The sequence below is a fragment of the Gadus morhua genome, chromosome 8, assembly GCF_902167405.1.
Source record: "Gadus morhua chromosome 8, gadMor3.0, whole genome shotgun sequence".
NCBI classification, from domain to species: Eukaryota; Metazoa; Chordata; class Actinopteri; order Gadiformes; family Gadidae; genus Gadus; species Gadus morhua.
Genome location: NC_044055.1, coordinates 14,412,723 through 14,428,182, shown reverse-complemented (window position 1 = coordinate 14,428,182; position 15,460 = coordinate 14,412,723). Strand labels below are relative to the sequence as shown.

Genomic DNA, 15,460 nt, shown 5'->3' with positions numbered 1-15,460 from the left:
GTGCACACCCCCAACGTGCACATCCGACACATACGCCTAACGTGCACAGCCGTGCGCCTCACAGCTCCTAAAGTGGTTATGAGTCACAGCCGACCTCCAGGGGACCCCAGAGTTATGAGCGAGACACTACCCATAACTTTCGGCCCACAAACTATATCGCTATATCAATATCTCTATTACCACCATCGGCTATTTTTAGCCGCTGTAATAACTGAATTTCTCCCTGGGGGGGGCGGAGGGGTTGGAGGGGGTTCCATTTAGCCGTTGTTATTTAAGCTTCCTCCGATCGAAGCAGAAGGAACACAGGACTATGGATCTTTTTCTCCATTTGGACCCCGGTCTGACATCAGACCTCTTCGCACACAACAGGGAGGGGGAGGGGAGACATTGACGTAGCTTGCGTTCCTGCGTAATACCGAACTGTTGTCTCTGCTCCACCTAACAGGTAACAAGGTGGACAAGCCTGAGGGCAAAGCCGCAGACACCAAGAAAGCTGCCACCCCTAAGACCACAGGTAGCTTCTCTCTCTCTCTCTCTCTCTCTCTCTCTCTCTCTCTCTCTCTCTCTCTCTCTCTCTCTCTCTTTCTCTCCCTCTCCCTCTCTCTCTCTCTCTCTCTCTCTCTTTCTCTCCCTCTCCCTCTCTCTCTCCACACAGCGTGATGTGCCGGCTGACAGCCGTTCTATTTGTAGAGTCCAGTATAAGTGTGACATTTATGCTATTTACAGAGCTATTCTGTTCTGTAGCATTTTAGAACATAATTGAGATGTGTGATGCGTGCAATGTTCCAATCAGAATGAAGGATTCAAATGTTATCCTTGCCAACTGTTTCCCCTCTCTCTCTCTCTCTCTCTCTCTCTCTCTCTCTCTCTCTCTCTCTCTCTCTCTCTCTCTCTCTCTCTCTCTCTCTCTCTCTCTCTCTCTCTCTCTCTCTCTCTCTCTCTCTCTCTCTCTCTCTCTCTCTCTCTCTCTCTCTCTGTGTCCAGCTCCCCGTCCCCGCCCCCGCCCAGCCCCGGGCCCCTCCCCCTCCCCGTCTCAGGGCGCTGCCGCCGCCTCCAACGGCGAGCTGTCCCACCGCCGCCGGACCCTGACCAAGCCCCCCGTGCCCAAGCAGACCCCCGTGGACAAGAAGGCGGCGGCCGCGCCCCGCCCGCCCCGCACCCCCCGGCCCCTCAACACTCCCACCCCCGACCTGAAGAACATCCGCTCCAAGATCGGCTCCACCGACAACATCAAGTACCAGCCCGGGGGAGGCAAGGTAGGAGACACACCGCGTCCACAACCACAACCATAACCACCGCCCGGCCAGCAGGGGGACAGCCGGGCGGCGGGTGGGAGGGATGAGTGAGGTAGTTGAATGGATGGGAAGATGGTGGCATCCGCGCTGTGATTGGCCGGACCCCCCCATATTCACTAGGGTGGGTTTCTTATAGGTCGACCGAGAGAGAGATAGCGAAGGGACAATGGGTCCGTCTGTCTGTCTGTGTGTCTGTCTCTCTGTATGTCTGTCTGTCTCTCCGTCTGTCTGTCTTGTCTGTGTGTCTGTATGTCTGTCTCTCTGTATGTCTGTCTGTCTCTCCGTCTGTCTGTCTTGCCTGTGTGTCTGTATGTCTGTCTCTCTGTATGTCTGTCGGTCTCTCCGTCAGTCTGTCTTGTCTGTGTGTCTGTATGTCTGTCTCTCTCCATGTCTGTCTGTCTGTCCGTCTCTCTGTCTGTCTGCATGTATCTCTTTATGTATGTGTCAGCCATACATTATTCAGTTCAATTTAAGATGCTCTATCTCTTATCTACACTCTCTCTCCTTCCCTCCCTGTCTTTACAGCACTCCCTCAGTCTCTTTCTGTCGCTCAGTCCGTCTCTCTCCTTCACTCTCTCTCTACTGCTCTTCCTCTCTCTCATCCAGTCTCTCTCCTTCACTCTCTCTACTGCTCTTCCTCTCTCTCATCCAGTCTCTCTCCTTCACTCTCTCTACTGCTCTTCCTCTCTCTCTCTCATCCAGTCTCTCTCCTTCACTCTCTCTCTACTGCTCTTCCTCTCTCTCAGTCCGTCTCTCTCCTTCACTCTCTCTCTACTGCTCTTCCTCTCTCTCATCCAGTCTCTCTCCTTCACTCTCTCTCTACTGCTCTTCCTCTCTCTCTCATCCAGTCTCTCTCCTTCACTCTCTCTCTACTGCTCTTCCTCTCTCTCATCCAGTCTCTCTCCTTCACTCTCTCTCTACTGCTCTTCCTCTCTCTCATCCAGTCTCTCTCCTTCACTCTCTCTCTACTGCTCTTCCTCTCTCTCTCATCCAGGCTCTCGCTCTCTCAGTATATCGCCTCTCGACTTCTTCTCGCCTTCCACCTGCTGCTTCTATTCCTCACAGAATAACACGCACACATACCAAATGTCAATGTCAACATCTGTAGATCATTCTCTCTCCCTGTCTCACACACACAGACACACACACTGACCCCCACACACACTGACCCACACACAGTGAGTCTGCATGATTTTTCGTTTTGCTGCAACCTTCTCTCCATCTAAGGTCAACAGCCCCCCGGTTAAGGTCCAGTGACCCCCCCCCCCCCCCCCCCCCCCCCATAGTGTGGACGAGGGACACCCTGAAATGGCAGGGCAGACAGCCAGCATGTGTTAGCGATCCAAAGTGACACCTAACCTTTTCTCTCATGGGGGGCGATGTCAAGGACTGTGAGGCGTGTGACAGAGAGGTTCACAGCCAGGTAGCTGAGCACCTTGTCTGGCCACGACAAGATACCACAGCAGAACAGAGACGACTGGGGCCCAATGCAGATGTGGAAATGTCTGACTGTTCCTGTGATTGACATTGACTTTCGGTTATTGTGTGGTGTGTCTGTGTGTGTATGTGTCTGTACTTATATCTGTATGAGTGTGTGTGTAGGTGGGTCTGTCGGTGGGTGTGTGCGTGTGCGTGTGTATGTGTGTGGCTGCGGGCATTGTGCACTTCATCTTAAGTTCTGTTATGTTTGTGTTGGTGATGATAGAAATGGTAAATTATCTATTGATTATTTAATATTTAACAACTTAACTGCATGTCATCATTCTGTAATTTCACATTTCTCATCATAATTTTTGAATACACAGACGTATTCAATATCAACTACGCATGAAAATGTATTTTGAGAAGCTAATTTGAACATCACACTCCATCTTCATAACCTGTGATGGCTGCTACTGTCGCCGCTGCATCTGGTATCTGTCAAGGTGAAAGTAGTATAATGCATAACCTTGCAGTCCTCTGACTTAGTCTGGTTTACAGTATAAGCTCAATGATGGGCCTCTGTGTTATGAGTCGCAGTTCTCCAAATACAATCTACTTTTTTTTGTCTTGTTTCGATTGATCCTGCTGATAACTAGTGTATCCATCCCTTCTTGTGAGTAGTCCTGCTGTGTCTGTGACAGTTATATCTGTCCTTCGCTACGATTGATGTCACCATCCCTTCTTTTGATTGGTCCATAAGTTCGCTAAATTATCGTTAATTCTCTTTGAATGGTTCTGTTGATATACAGCCCTAATTCTGATTGGCTCGCAGTTGATAAACATCAGTGTTGCTGCTATTGAGCCATTACCTCCCTGTAACCCGAACCCGATATAGTGTGGTGGTGTGTAATTGGTTGGGGGTTGTATTGACGGTGCTTCTTCTCCCCAGGTCACCCAGAACAGCAAGACCTCTGACTCCTCAACCCCAGCAGCAAAGCCCAGAGTGAGTCCCTACCCTCCACACCCCTATACACTTTTATTATTTTTATAATGTTATACTTTTAACATTTATCCTTGCACCCAGCAAACCTCCATCTCGAGATGCTTTGTTTCAACATCCACCAATAGCAGTATCAACCTAGCTTACACTGATTGCATTACATTACTTGGGGATATTAAGCAATCCACCTAGACTACACCTGCTAATGACCTTACCAGCAATATCCCCAGCAATTACCCATTCATTGCTTTTAACACGGCTAGCCTACGCCCATTGTGTAGTGGGTACATTACCATACGCCATCTAGAAATCCACATAGCATACTTGCATTATTTTAAGTACATTAATAAAGCAATTCTGCTTGCATGCTCCCAGTAATTACATTACTATATGCCACTTAACAAGCCATTCAGCAAACTCTCAATAATTACATAACATTCTGCTGTAATGTAACAACAACACTGCCCAGAACTACAAGAACAACACTTATTCCCCTTAGTCACTCACCTCACCTTACCGACACTTCAAAGACCATGATGCACCTGGCCACCCAGGACCTGACAACAGACTTGTTTCCATTGCATCTCCCTCACATGACAGTACAAAGCACAGCCACAGTACACGTCACAGCACACATCTACATCCTCAACACCGTCACCCTCGTGATGGGTCAGCTCAGACCCGTCAAGAACGGCCTCCATGCCCTCATTGTGTAGACATTGGTTTGACAGGTAAGAGCATGCCAGCCATTGATATTGATTCATGAGTCAAGAGTTGAATTCTTCAAATGCACAGTAAAACACAGGGTAGTTCCTGTGTCAACTCTCTTAATATATCCGGATGCACATGCTGTCCGACACTTTCGTCACATGGTAACAACATGGTAGATTATCCCTCGGGAATTCATAAAACATCAGGTTCTGTAACATTATTAAATTTATCTCACTATCAACTAACTCATTATTATACTAGTATTATTTTCGTTTTCATATCATTGTCACATCATACATTAAGGGCCAGACATACAAAAATAATCTGAGTGGAGTTATACTCAAAATGTTTGAAAAAATAGTATTATTAAGAACTGTATTATTAATATATTGTTGTGGAGTATGTGTAGGTTATATCTAGGTAAAATAAAAGTATCATAGTAGTACTCAATTCAACGCTTTCCTACTCAATTCAACGCTTAACTTTGAATTAACCTTTGAGGTGAGCCAAATCAAAAGCAGCTATGAGGATTCAAGACAGATTTCACATCAGGCCATTTTCGATGGAAGGAAATACGTAAACAACAGCAATCGAAAATCAAACAGATCTCAATTCAATTCGCAAACCATTGTTGCCACTATATGTGTACAAGCGTACTTGAGTGCTCGTGTGTGTGTGTGTAATTGAGTGCATGAGTTTGTGTGCGTGTGGCTGTGTGCGTTGTCATGCAACAAGTCGGGTGACTCATCCCTTGAGTCTGTAGCACTTGCGTCACCACCTGCGCGTTTCATCCTGGAGGCGTGGTTAGCGCGGCAGCAGAGAGAGAGCGAACAGCGAACCCGCTTTTCTGTGTTCGCCGCGGGTCGTCTAGCAGGGAGGCGGCCCCCTGACCAATCACACGCACGCAAAGGAACAGCACTCAGGGCTCACAATGTCAGCGGGTTCTCCGATCAGACTGGGTTCTGTGCAGAAACCCCATCTACTTAAGGACCTGCCCTTCACAGAACTTCAAGGTCACCCTGTCCTCCCTCCATGCAGACAAAGGGGCCTGTATGAGGTGTTTGTTTGGTGGTTTGGTTTATGCACATGGTCCTTTTGAGGTAGTGAGCGAGTGCGCCAGGACAGAGGGGAGAAAAGAGGGCTTCTGAAATTGTTTCATTGGAGGTATGCTCCCCCCACCCCCACCTGGAGCGGTCCATTGTACACGTTGCTATGGATTCGGCACGTCGATTATATCCGATTGGCTCTACCCCAGCTGTGCTGTGTGCAGTACCCTGTCTCACCACTAGGCCTCTCTGTCTCCCAGCCCCGGCCCTTCTTTCTGTCCTCTCCTCTCATCTTTGTTCATGGAAGAGATGTGTTGTTATTAAATTGGTTTAATCTGGAGTGTCATTACAATATTTTAACGTTATCTATCTTTAATGTACTGCTTTTGTCTACATCTATGCTTAGCATTTTTCTTATGGGCTTACTGAATACCTTTTTGTACCATATCTGGAAAGATATGGTATAAGAAGCTCCCTAGCGTAATTTCCTCACAGTGCTCGTAAAGCTCCATAGCTTAAGTATTTATGTTTTATTTCCTTCTAATCTTGCCTCTCGATGGCCCTAGGCCAAATTAAATGCTTCTGCTACTATATTAAACCAATGGATATTAAAAAAGCTGCATATACAGACTTAATCTGAATAAATCCTGACTATTACGTCATAACCTCATGATGGAATCTAGTGATAGGCTAAGAGGGGTTTCTGAGATGAACGCCATTCAACCCATTAGTTCTAGGTGGAATTTAATGACAAAATCTCTTCCATACGTGCTACTGTTTTCCTATTAACGTAACCTGGCTGACCTGCTCTTTTCACTGCACTGTTTTGTTTTTCTTTCTTTCTTTCTTTCTTTCTTTCTTTCTTCCTTTCCGTCTGTCTGCTTGTCTCGTGGCCATGTCTGTCTGCCTCTTACACCTGCTTGCTCTGTTCTGTCTGTGTGTCTGTCGTGTCGGCACGTCTGTCTGTCTGTCTGTAGGTTCAGATAGTGCACAAAAAGCTGGACTTCAGTCACATCACGTCTCGCTGTGGCTCCAAGGACAATATCAAACATGTCCCCGGGGGGGGCAACGTAAGTAGAGGCAGAGCTGGAGGCAGACTGGCACATTCCCATAGACTCCCTCAGCCGGAATTAGCTTTAGCTCCGATCGCCCCGCTGCCCGGGTTGCATTTATTCAATGACAGTGAAGGGCATGTCTATTTTTATCATTAGCTCATTATTAGCACACTCTGACATGAGTATGCATACCTGACAAGTTGGCCTGAGGGTCGAATTTGCATTTTTTAATAAAGACTTTGCATAAACGTGCTTTGGTCAGAAATCAACTTAGAATCCTTTGTGAAGCCGTGGTTTTTCTAAGGCTTGAATTAAAGTCAAGGAAGTCAATGGGGTTTGCACAGCCCTTAATGAGAGTCTCAAAGGGCTTCACACGTCCAAGTTATTTGACTTTCTAAGCCCTCTAAAGGGCCAAAACACTTGTTCACCCTTGAGAGGGAACACAGAAGAAGGATTCTTGATTCCAGCGAAGGGTAGGAGTGCAAGGCATCTATGCAGAAACTGAGGACATTTTCAACCCGCTCTGAGTTAGGACGTGAAGGTGGAGAACTAGGTCAACATTAGAGCATTGCATCTCAGCCCCACCTCAAGTGCCATCACCCAGAAACAACCCTATCATGCGCATATTAAAAAGACCCTGTGCTAAGCCAAACTAAATTAAACACTTCCAGTTGATCCCGTCCATTGCGGTGCTGGTTCCTCCTTCGCCCTTTCTTGTAGCTTGCCGAGCTAACATGACGCGATCGCTAACATGATGTCATGGCCCACATGATACGATCGCCGGCCCGACACCATCATTAACATTTGCGTCGGCTAACTTACGATTCGTAACAAAATGCGAGCCGAACAGGATTTGATGTGATTCCTGAAACCGTGATACAATGAGTGTGGGACGTCCTTGTGAACGAGTGAACTATATCTAGTGTGTGTGTGTGTGTGTGTGTGTGTGTGTGTGTGTGTGTGTGTGTGTGTGTGTGTGTGTGTGTGTGTGTGTGTGTGTGTGTGTATGTGTGTGTGTGTGTGTGTGTGTCTCTCTCTCTCTCTCTCTCTCTCTCTCTCTCTCTCTCTCTCTCTCTCTCTCTCTCTCTCTCTCTCTCTCTCTCTCTCTCTCTCTCTCTCTCTCTCTCTCTCTCTCTCTCTCTGTATTCTGCTTAGGTGCAGATTCTGAACAGGAAGGTTGACCTGAGCAAGGTGACTTCCAAATGTGGCTCCAAGGACAACATCAAACATAAGCCAGGTCAGCCATGCCCTCCTCTCCTCACCTCGGGACGGGAGGGGAGGCGGGAAGAAAGGAAAAGATATTTTCTCTCTTCTCCCCTCTCCTCTTCTCTCTTCCCCTCCGTTCTCCTTTCCCCTTCTGTTGAGATATACTTGGACTCATCTATTCTCAATTCCTATTTTCAAATGCAGGCGGTGGCGACGTGAAGATTGAGTCTCATAAAATGAGTATCAAGGCGAAGTCCAAGATCGGCTCCCTGGACAATGTGGGACTGGACCCGCCGAGCAGCGGAGCCACCAACGGGCACAAGGTGAGGGCTGCAGCGGGTCCATTCAGTGCTGTTAGGATATAGAGCGACTGTGCTGGTAGTCTGCCATGTACTAAGTCCAAACGCTTTGTCCGATTTCTGCCACTAGGTTTAGAAGTAGTACCCGCTCTTCTCCCTGTCTTTGGTTCATATTTGATATGAAATGATAATTTACGTTATGGTATTTTATATAAATTGTATATATATATACACATATATTTATTTATGTTATTTGATTGATATACAGTATAGGCCTGTCTGTTAGCTAACATGCTTCCCTGTGCAGGAGAAAGCTGAGAACAAAGCATCCACATCCCCAAGCACAGCCCCGACGACAGGACCAGGAAGTGTTGCCAAGGCCGGGGCGGCCCCGGGAAGCGTTGCCAAGGAGAACGGGGTGAAGGAGCCCATGCCCAGCACACCTTTTGGGGGTGACGGACTGAATCAGCCCCTTAGCATGAACAAACAAATGACTGAGACAAGTAAGATAGCACACACAGGCATGTACACGTACACACACAGACATATATTGTACGACTAAACATCAATAATGTATTGTTGAAGAGTGTTACGTGAAAAATAAGTTTAATTTATTTCCCCTTTTTTATCTTTCTTGCTTCTTTCCTTCAGTCCAATTACCCCCTAACGCTAACTCCCTCCTGTTTCTTTTTCTACTGTTTCATTCTTAAGATTGAGTCTCAATGGTGGTTAACCTTTTGGTGGGAAAACTGCGCTTGCCCTCCTGCCTACAGACAACCAACCAACCAACCACGGTCCTTCATCCCGCCCACTGCAGCACCTCATAGTGATTCTCTGGGGGGGTCCACCTGCCAGCTTCTGCTAAAACCCCTCCCACCGTTTGACCTTGTGGTGACCTTCGATTGACCTTTCACTCTCCTCTGCAGTAGGGACGAAACACATCCTGTTTATCTGTGTTTCCCTGTTTCTGGTACCACTGTCTTCTACTCACTTAAACAACTAACAAGTAGGTTTAAACAAAACACCCTCTAAATATCTTCCACAGTACCCCTTTAACTCCTGACTTGTGTGCATGTTCACACTGTCCACGGGGGAGTCATTTCACATACGTCTACTAGACTAGATACAGTAAATCCATATATAACCAGTCCTTATTCTTCTCACTGTACTCCATGCAAACATTTTCTCAGACACCTCAGTCACCTTTTAGTCACAGTTTTTGAGCTTCTGAACTTTGACCCCAGTTCCACTGCTGCTCAGGTGCAGATATACTAGTTCCCTAAAGCTCTATATTACACTTTATTTACCATTTACTCAGTCACAAGCATTCACTCTCTTAGACTAGTACACCACATCTTTCTCCCCTTTGTCTCTATGGACAAATCATAGTAATTTCCCCCAACACGCTAAAGGCTAGCTAGGTAATTAGCGACTGAGTAAGCTAAGTGGCTAACCCATTAAGGCCAAGAATCAGACGAGTCGCTTTGAATCTGCACATTCCAGTCACCAGGACAACCAGCGTTGACATCAGAGCTTATCTCTACTGACACTCTCATAGGCCTCCTTGCATACCACTTCTGCAACAAACTAGCGTAGCGTAGCTGTGGTGCTGTGTGCTGTCCCGCCTGTATTTGGTTCTGTGCGTTGTGGTTTGCGCTAACAGCCAGTTAGGGACGAGACTCTGAGGAAAGATCATTCTTAAACTGCTTGGTCAATTCTGAAAAACGCCTCAATGGTCTGTATGTTTCAATGAGCCTTGGCCATAGGTTTAAAATGCTTTGAGAGGTAAGATGCACGTCATCACTGTGTATCCTTTGGGTTAAGAAGATAAGATGAGATGGAACTGTGTTGGTCCCAGAATGCAAATTCAGGTGCAATGGCAGCAAGAATAGGCACTAAAATAATAATTCAGAGACTCAACTCTCAACTAAAAACGATATTTATTAATGTATTTATTTTCTGTGTGTATTCCACTATCCACTTTTGTTCCTGGAGATAGACATGAGGACAGACAAACAGACAGACAGGCAGCTGCCATTGATGCATTATAGTGGCTGAGTGAGGCACTTCCTGGTGAGCGAGGCACAAAAATGGAGCACAGAACTCTACTAGATATGTTGTGTGCTTTAGATTCCTGTTTGTAAAGCCAGTGGCTGTTTTCTTCATACATGTAGGCCTCTTTAACAAACAGGGACATAGAAACAGTGAACACACACGCACGCGCACATATGCATGGAGAATTCAAACTCATATACAAACACATTGTGCACAGAGAGATCGGCACACATACACAGAAGCCAGACTACGTTATAGTTCTATAGTCAGAATAACAGCTGCATTGTCTCGGCTGAATACTTGCTAACGAGTTGTGTTGTTGTGGCGTCCTGTCTGATATATAATCAACATCACAGGTCGTCATGACAACGACCTCTTCACGGCCGTAACCTAAAAGGCTACAGCTTTTTGGGCGGCAATACACCCTTTTTAACCTGGCAGTGCTTACACGCGTGCATGCACACACATATACACACACACACACACTCACACACACACACAAACACGCACACACACACACACACACACACACACACACACACACACACACACACACACACACACACACACACAGTGACAGGAAAAACATAAAATGAGAGAGTGAGATTTGGATCAAATTTGTGAGGACTGAGTTGGCTTAAAGGAAGCATTAAGGCAATAACCATATGTTCCCAGAGACCCGTAACATTTCATACTCAGTTGTCCATGTTATTACAATGAAGCTTCACTCATTCATCACGTGTCAAGTCATGTGTAGTTAGCTGCTAGCATAGCGCTAGCTGCTAACCTGCTTAAGGTGTACAATTCTTGTGCTGTATGCAATGGCTGAAATTAGACACTGACACATCAAATTTGTAGCAATTATGTTAATTTTCCTCTGGGCTATATATATATATATTCCGTTATCAAAAGTGATACGTATAGTGATATGTACCGTGCATATTTATAGCACAGGCTATACACTACAGTGGTGGGTTGTCTGTCTTTTTGTTTAATGTCTCTGGATGTTTAAAGTAATCTTTAAATGTGATACTAAAAGATTGACTGGGTGTGACCATGGAAAATACACCATCACCAAATTTAGAAAACAATTTTGTCTTGAAAAATAAAGATCCATGTTAAGAAAGAGAGAAAGGATTTACATATTTTAAAACACAATTGATTGAAATTACGATTGGCTCCATATAATAACAACATTTTCTCTTTTCATTTGAACAATTTCTGTTTTTCTCTGTACATTGCACAAAAAAATAGTTTCACCTATGTTCCCTAGCCTAAGCTTTAGTAAGTCAACACTGTGATATAATTTTGTAGATAAAATGCCATATTTTAGTATTTATTTAAAACGACATAGTACCAGCAACCCCTGAAAATTCTGTCACTCGATTCTATGCATTATGCTTTAAAGACCGATAGTAGCAGTTGGTTTGGTTTAGTCAGCTGTGATTGTGGCCTCTTGCCGAAGTAGTTTCAGATGTGTGAAGTGTTGTTGCTGGGTGCAGCCCTTAGAGGGCGCTGATTAGCCTCTGGAACACTGATAGTCTGGCTTTGGGGAAACAAACCGTGCAACTACCACGATTACTCAGAACCACAGCAGGAAAAAACGATGCTCTTCTTAGAAGCCTGCTTTTTGTTGGCCACAGCATAAAGTGACATTTATTTCTGGAACCATCAATACTATTCAAATAAGAAAATATATATTAGCAATGTACAGTACCCCGTTTGAAACTCAAATGCCCCCATCTTATGTGATATTGATTCTAGACAGGATGTTGTTCCTTTTTCGATGGACCAAGCTGCTTCCCTGTAATTCACCATGTTGATGTCGGCTACGTGGTGTGAGCGTGGGCAGTCAGGAGCTAAACAGTCTTAATCGTTCAGTTTAGATGTAGCACTGATAATCAACGAGCAAGATATCAAATTAAATACAATAAAGACTAGACGCGTACAAGCACCTTCCGAGAATACTTTGTAAGGCGTTGTTCCTGCTAAACAAATATTAATGGGTTGCTAAAAACTACATATATAGCAAATTGGTGTGACTCTTGTGAAAACAATAATGTGAATCTTCTTCTAGAAGTACAATTGGAGTAAAGGCACTTTGAATGGTCCTTAGAGCTATCTGTGTACATAGACCTAGATACAATAGAAACAGCTGTGGTACTCTCGTGTCCGGGAGCTCTTTGTTGTACTCACCTGCAGCTAAATGGAAGGATTTGTCTGTGTATCCTGAAGGATACATTAGGTTTCCTTGTCCTCGCATTGGTCACTGGTCAGGTTAGTGGATGCTCATTGGTTAGTGCTTGTGGGTGTCGTGCCAGCGGTGTCGTGCCATTGGTCATTAGCAGTCTGACACCTAGCTCTCCACCGTGCTCCTCCATACTCTTCTGTTCAAGCAACAGAGCAGCTCTGGGTCCACCAGCTATGACTTCAAAAGTTGGATAGCCAAATAGTTATTTTTCACCAAACATCTAGTTAGAGAAGTTCCAGTTGGTATAGCTTGGTCTTATTTACTTAAGGTTAAAGTTCAACCAAGTTGGAATTGTGCATATAAAGGGAGGGTTAAAATATAGATTAGGGACTAGGGAAGGACAGGGATTCTTTTTATGCTTTATGAGTTCCCCTGCTCTGTTACTTGGACAAATAGGACCCCAATGTCCTTTCACTCTGACCTTTAGCGCTTTATAAACGCCCTTATGCGTTGTCCCTCTTACCGTCCCCTGTATATAGACACTACCTTGTTTTTACCACTACAGAAGTAACACAAATAATAATAATAATAATAATAATAATAATAATAATAATAATAAAAATAATAATATAATAACTTAAAAAACAACTGAAAAAATCACAAAAACTTCTGTGGATCTTGACAGGGTGTTTGTAGGTGTTGACGAAGGAGCTTATCGTCATGGTAACTATAAGTAGAAAAATCATTCAAGGAAAAAAATGTGAGGAAGCGAAAAACTGTTGCTTTTCTTTTTGTTTTCCGAGTCTGCCTTTTTTCCCCTGACAAGAAAAAGGGCTGCTCGAGTTTGAAGAATGTCAAAATAAATAATTAATTGTATTGTATTAAAAGATGCAAGATGAGATGAAATACATGTTTGAGGATGTCTGTGTTCTTCACAGTGAAGTGTCGGTTAATTGCTGGATCCCAGTGAGACAGTTGGCGAGAGAACACTGTGTGTCGGAATACCTGCCTGGACGGAATCAAAGTCAAATATGTAACTGACAAAATCAAATTATTTCTTCACATTGAATCAAATTCCTTCATCTTAAAAACGAGAAAAAACAGTTTCTCAATTGATAATACACAAATACATTTATATTTCATCAAATTAGATGATGACTCAAAATTTTCATCAATATATCACCAGTGGAAAAAATGTCCCAGGTTACTGACACACATTGCCTTGCCCTGATTCCCGTCTACTGCCACCATCCCTGTAAACACGAACGTCTACAAGTGCATGTTCTTCTGGCCTTCGGTAGAGAATAGACTGCTTCTTTAAAAGCTCCCAGACATATCTGCCAACACCAGTAGCGTTACAGAAGGAAGCCAATTGAGTCAGAAGTTGTGTGAAAAGTAGACCAATTGTTTACATTAAAAAGTACAATAAATGCAAAACCACTCGTTCCCAGCGCCCCTCTGCGGGACATGAGTGAGGATCCCCAGGGAGACCGGGATTGTTGGCTGATGTTCCCTGGAAAACCAAAGGGTCGATCGTACTCTCTGGGCATCCATCCCAATACTTAGAAAAAGCGTTTTTCTTACTTGTCCTCCTCACTCAATTAAACTCAAATTACGCTTACGTGAGCAAAATAATAAAAAGGTATGTTAGGCCTTTCAAGACGAAGTTTGAACAGCAAAAGGGATGTTGAAGGGAAATGTAATGTTATGTAGCATCACAAGTCTAAATTATTAGAGCTGTATTTTTTATTTAGCTAAACACTATTTGTTTCGTTGCTCACTCATTGACTTATCTGATACCACAGGTTTAATCTTTATTGTAAGTCGGCACGGGCAGCAGTTAGAAATATAATACAAAAATGAAAGAGGAGACAAGGAAAGGCAACTATACTTTTCAGTATTGTGTAACGTGCCGTATTGTAGTATTCTTTTGGGCCCCCACATCATGGCAGGAGCATGCAGAGGAACGACTCAACAAAATGGAGCCTGTGTCTCCGAACGAGACAGAGCTCGACCTCTCGTCCCCTCCCCCACCTTCCTCCCCCTTCAATCTGAGATGTAATGAATATTTTGTATGAAAGAGATGTTCAATGTGATTAACTGTTTAGTGGTGTGAATATTAATCATGAAATAAAAACAATTAAAATGAAGTGTGTTTGGTGCTCTTTGCTTCGCACACAATTTGTTGAGTACTTTTGCTTACAGCCGTTACATCTCCTCTTAAACACACAGTAACAAAAAACATGGAACAAATTGTGTCGGGCAGAGCCTAAATGATTGACAAGCCATGGTACAGTAGAAATGATATACAATCAAAAGTGAGTTTACATTGATGTGGAAATTGAATCAGACGAAAATTATCTAAATTTGTCTCTCACCACAGATTTTACATATTTTGTAGTAAAGAGTGCGCCGTTGGGCATTGTTTTATTTGCATGTTTTAATGAGTTAAAACACAGACATTGGAATATACATGGACAAAACCCCCGACCTGTCCAGCAGGTCTCGGGTTTGACAAAAAAAGGTTTTCCAATACACAGAGGCCAATGAGCTTGTGGACATAGCGTTCCTACTGGCATCGCATTGTATCCTTCAGCACAAAGATAACCCTGTGAAAGTCCTCCTGGCTGCCTTCTGAGAGATGGTTATTCACTGGCAGGCTTGGAGGGGTAGGATAACATGTGACGCAGGATTTTACTCTTTACATGAAGAGAGGCAGCAACAGGTGTTGAGGAAAGACATTTACTGACGTTTACAATGACAGCTACACTGATACCAGGCACAATCTACCAGCCCTTTTACTAGGATTAATCCTACATTATTTATTATATTATATATAATATTTAAAGTTTTCCTTGACCTTTTAACTGTGTTCTAAGATGTTTTGGGTCTGATTGTGGTTTCACAAATGTACCGCCCGGGATTAATAAAGTCTGTATTATCTTAACCTTAGAGATATAGCTTGGTAAAGTGAAAGTTGCATGAAAAGATGATTTACAGTTAAGAATGTCTATTTATTTATACCAATCTATTTGACCATGATCAAAGGGGTTGAAACCACAATGTCAAGGATGTCACTAATTAGTTTCCATAGTTATAGGGAAATCAACAGAAACCGTTAAAGAATTCTTTATAGGTGTTTGTTGTTGCCATGGCAGTCCAGCTGCAGACCTGCTGAAA

General features: G+C 44.1%; 1 protein-coding gene across 5 annotated transcripts in view; it reads left to right on the top strand.

The window, feature by feature from the left end:
- The window catches only part of LOC115549170 (microtubule-associated protein 4), a 55,684-nt gene extending 41,254 nt beyond the window's left edge, over positions 1 to 14,430 (top strand). For 3 of the 5 annotated variants that reach the window (XM_030364219.1, XM_030364217.1, XM_030364216.1), the window contains exons 10-17: positions 446 to 514; positions 985 to 1,256; positions 3,667 to 3,720; positions 6,452 to 6,544; positions 7,685 to 7,766; positions 7,940 to 8,058; positions 8,342 to 8,537; positions 8,746 to 14,430. In XM_030364219.1, the coding sequence (XP_030220079.1) occupies positions 446 to 514; positions 985 to 1,256; positions 3,667 to 3,720; positions 6,452 to 6,544; positions 7,685 to 7,766; positions 7,940 to 8,058; positions 8,342 to 8,537; positions 8,746 to 8,750 (890 nt within the window). In that variant the 3' untranslated portion in view covers positions 8,751 to 14,430. The remainder of the gene's footprint in view (positions 1 to 445; positions 515 to 984; positions 1,257 to 3,666; positions 3,721 to 6,451; positions 6,545 to 7,684; positions 7,767 to 7,939; positions 8,059 to 8,341; positions 8,538 to 8,745) is intronic. The other 2 variants (XM_030364221.1, XM_030364220.1) reach the window with 2 other exon arrangements.
- Positions 14,431 to 15,460: the final 1,030 nt, after the last annotated feature.